Here is a 4,525-nt window from a genome sequence, read left to right as displayed (position 1 = left end):
AGGAGAGGTCTGCCACGCCATGTGGTCACCTCCGGGGCAGGCGGGAATCGAACTCATGAGGAAGCGGCTTTAGATTCTCCGTGCTGTGCTTTAACCCGCTGCGCCACAAGGGAGGGCCTGGTGTATTATTTTTAGTAGAACTTCATTCATACCACCACATATGAATGCACCATACTCACCTTATATCAGATATATATTTAAGTTCAGTAGTTTTCAGTAAAAGTTATTTATAATTGTTTATAGCAAAATATCAATATGTACATAGGTCACAAGCATTGAATTTTTCTGTTAACATCTCTATCTCATTTATAATTTAAATTTTTTCTTTGCAAATAATCTGTTATAAAAAGTTCAAATCAGTTTTTACTAACATGTACCTTTTAAAACTTACTTTATTATAAAACTATCATTTATTTCTATATAAATTATATAGATTTATGAAATGGTTTTACTTTGAGAGGTTCATCTCTAACTTTGCTGAATATTGATCACATATTCAGTTAGTTTTATCTCAGGATTTTCTGTGTCATTTTATATTTGGTTTCACTATAGTCTTACCAGTTTCTTATTATATGCCTATGAAATATTGAATTATCTGACATTTTTCAACATTAGCACAAAAGCTGAATTAGCATGCAGAAAAAACATGGGGGAAAATATGTGGTATGTATGTTTAGAATAACATTGTCCTGAGTGAACTAACTGGCTCTTAACATCATTTTTAGAATATTAATTAAAAACATTTTTATTTAGTAAATAATTCACTTAACAAGTTCATTCATCAACCATTAATATATTCTATGTTAATCCCTGTACTTAATGTCATGTTTTTCTAGTCAATAATTCCAAAGGTGAGACCTTTCTTATAATAATTTAAGAGCCACATAATTGTGAAAAAATATTGTTAGAAATAGAACTATTATGAAAAGAAAATTCCCTCACACGGATGGGCCGCCAAAGAATTTATCTATGCCAATTGCAGTTTATATTTATCTATCAATTTCTTATTTAAATGCTTAATTTTAACTAGGAAAAAAGAAACAAAATTTATTTTGATATTTTAAATTCCCAAGGGACAATTTTTTTAAAATTGTTACAATAACTTTCTATTTCTACTTTTCTGTTGAGATAGGAGTGAAATGAGTCATTAAGAGCTCATGATTGAGCAAGTTAAATGCAATTTAACGTTAAAGTGAAATTTCAGAGGTTCCAGTATATATCTATATCCCCAAATCTACAGAAAATTCTTTCCATGGGTTATTGGATTATAATATCAATTATTTCACCAATTATATTACAATAGTTAAATTGTAATCTCTTATCCTTTAAGTTTCAAATCATCATCTGGTATAGAATGAGAAATAAGTATGTCAGTTTATCACAGAAGGAAGACAGTATTGAATGTTGTAAAATGGAAAGGCTATAAGAGCAGAGAGCCTTCATTAAAAAAAAAAAAAAAAAAAAGTCCAAGTGACTCTCAAAGCAAAGGCTTACATGACAAGGTCATATTCCTCCTACTAGAATCGAGCAATAGCACAATAAAAATCGAGAATTTTTTTTTTTTTACAAAAAGTATGCTTTTCTATTTTTCATTTCTAGTCATTGTTTGTAGTTATAGTTATTACTTATAAACGGAAGGGGAATGTCTATGGTTTCTGCACTTTTGACTTTCAGTAGGCTGAAATGTCAGACTCTGAAACCAGGTTTCCTGATTTCAATTACTAATTCTGCCATGTTGGCACTGTGAGTCAACAAAGCAAAGTTTCCTTTAACTTTTATTCATTTGATTAAAATTTTCCTTGGGTCTCAGTTTCCCCACTGTGAAATGTAAGGATGAAAAGAGCTCATGCAGGGTACCTTTCTAGAAAAGTGCAGACTCATCCTCAGTGAATGCTAGTTACTATTGATGATCTATAAAGATGTGAACACACCTATTAAACACACAGAATTCTATATCTAAGAAACCCAAGCTAGACTGAATCCAAAGTTCTGCTTACCTGTCTTCCGACAGGAGAACTTGGTTTTGTGGTCACACGATCTTAAAGTGCCATTGCAGCCTTTCTCATCACTACCATCTTCACAATCTTTTTCTCCATCACAGCGCCACATGTCAGGAATACAATTTCCATCAGGATGACAATGAAATTCATGTTCATTACAACCAGCAGGAGAATGAATCTCTTAAATAGAAAGGAAATATAGAAAGACAGAGGGGGGAAAAGAGAGAAATTAAAATTTAATGTGACAAATATCAAGTTTTTCTTTCTTCAGGGATTGTAATGAAGCCAGAGGGAATGTGATTTTATTTGAGTTGTTTAACAGCTGAAATATTCCCAGTATTTTCAAATTCATTTTAGTAATATTAATCATGAGAGAAAATTATGTTTTTGCCTCACACAGACTTCCTGAAAATGCTACATACATTAGGAAAAGGGGACATGAAAGTATTTTAGTATATAGTAACAACATATTATTTTGTGATTTTAATTAGTATCTTATGAATGAGGTCTTTGAAGGATTTTCACTAATGGTCTCTCTCTCATTAGACTAAAAATGCTAAGTTCAGTTGATGTTTTGACATTTCGTTAAATAAATTATTTGAAATTATTGAGGCAAATAATCAAAATATCATAACTACTTTCTAATTAAAAGATTTTGGAAGAAACTAAATTATGAAATGTAAGCATAAATCTAAGCAATAAACACCTCTTTATGATGTAATATTTCAATTTCTGGAATCAGAAAAGATGCATGCAATAAATTAATTAGGCACTACAACTTCATATTCAGTTTTATCATTAATAATTTATATAATATCCAGATAACACTATTCCTGATAACCCTATGGGAAAAAAAAAAGGTTAAATTTCACTTATAAGCATAGCATACACAAGGATAAGTATAAACACTTGGGATATAAATCAAATAGTCTAATTAAAAATAATTATAATAAGCATTAATTATTTTTCATTAACAGCTATTATTATGAGATTTTACATTAAAATAGATTGCCCTGTTGGCAAGTAGAGATTTCAGTATACATTTTTCTATACCAACCAAAGTTCCAATGCTATAAATTGTTTATCTTACATAGTTTTATTTAACAATAAATCCACATTACATGTATAATGGCAATTAAACTGCATCATTATGATAAAGCAAAGCAAGTAAATTAGCCAATAGTTAATGTACAAGGAATAAGGTGGTTATGAGTTAAGGCAAAATTCACTTAAGATCAAAGCTAATAATATTATCACGCTAGCTAGGTTAGTCTTTTGAGACTTCTATTTGTTCAGCAAAAAAGTAGTTACAGATATGTAAGAATTAAATTTTGTATTTGTGAATAACTACCAAATCAACAACAGGATGTTGTTACTATATTCTCTAGTATAAATGGCTCAATTTCTGATTATTTTTAAAAACATTTTCAGCAATTATATGTCAGGTGATAAAACATTATAACAATGTACAAGGCATTTGACTATTTCCCAAGTATTCCTAGAGCAGTAAGTGGTAAAACAAAAAAGGACAAATAAAGAGAAAATAATCCCCTTGAAGCAAAAGTTAACAAGTTATGTTGACATAAAATAGGAGTCTCAGCACACAGAAAATTTGCATAGGATTAAATAGTATGTAGAAATAATTAGATGCATATTACACAGAAATGTTTATATATTATATAGATATATATCATATAGAAATTATATAGGTATACTTTTCAAAAGTAACATCTAGAGAGAACATGCAATAAACACACCCAATTCATGGAGAAGCCACCACATATTTAGTCTCACCTTAAAATTCTTTCCCACAGGACATGCTTTTTTTTTTTTTTTCCTTTAGTTTTCTAGTCACTCAAAATATTCGTGATTAAATGGAATATGTTTACTTTCAAGAATGTAGCTCTTTTGTGTTTTATTAAAATAATAGTTGGTTTACAATAGGTTATTTTTACGTGTATAACTACAAACCAACAATTAACCTGATTGAAATTAGCTTTGCTAATGTAAACTTTAGTGAAGAGTTGCTTTTTCTCTTCTGTAGCAGTTATGTCAACTTCGGATCTAAAATTCTAACCTTTCTATTCAGTGTTATTTATAACTGAAAATCAGTTGCGAGCAGATTAAAACAGAATCTATGTTGAAGATGTTTATGCTGCTATTGTCAAATCATTTTGTTTGCTTTGTTTCATATTGCTTCATTTATTTACGCTTCATAATTCGATCTACTCCTTTCTTGTCTTCTTATAAATAAGCATTATCTTATGCATTGAATATAAATGTAATATTTTCATGAGGTGTTTCTTTCTTTTATTTTTTCTTCTTCTTTAGTTCCTCGTGTCTAAATATCTGGTATTATATCTAAAAAGGGGCATCACAATCAGATTATAGTAACTTTAAAATGATCATGTAGTTAGGAGAAGAAAATATGCTATGCAATATAAGCATTTAATTCAAAGTAGTTAACAACTCTCCTCTTAAAAAAGCTTATACAGACTTCCGGAAGATGGCGGCAGAGCAAAGAC

At 29.7% G+C, this 4,525-nt stretch overlaps 1 protein-coding gene across 1 annotated transcript in view; it reads right to left on the bottom strand.

Moving 5' to 3' along the window:
- The window catches only part of LRP1B (low density lipoprotein receptor-related protein 1B), a 1,583,276-nt gene that overhangs the window by 531,200 nt on the left and 1,047,551 nt on the right, over positions 1-4,525 (bottom strand). The window contains exon 6 of the mRNA XM_012727834.1: positions 1,998-2,180. Coding sequence (XP_012583288.1) covers positions 1,998-2,180 — 183 coding nt within the window. The remainder of the gene's footprint in view (positions 1-1,997; positions 2,181-4,525) is intronic.

Source organism: Condylura cristata, unplaced genomic scaffold (genome assembly GCF_000260355.1).
Source record: "Condylura cristata isolate star-nosed mole 26May11 unplaced genomic scaffold, ConCri1.0 scaffold00002, whole genome shotgun sequence".
In the NCBI taxonomy this organism is placed as follows: Eukaryota; Metazoa; Chordata; class Mammalia; order Eulipotyphla; family Talpidae; genus Condylura; species Condylura cristata.
Note: the sequence above shows the minus strand (reverse complement) of the source record. Positions and strands in the feature narration are given on the sequence as shown.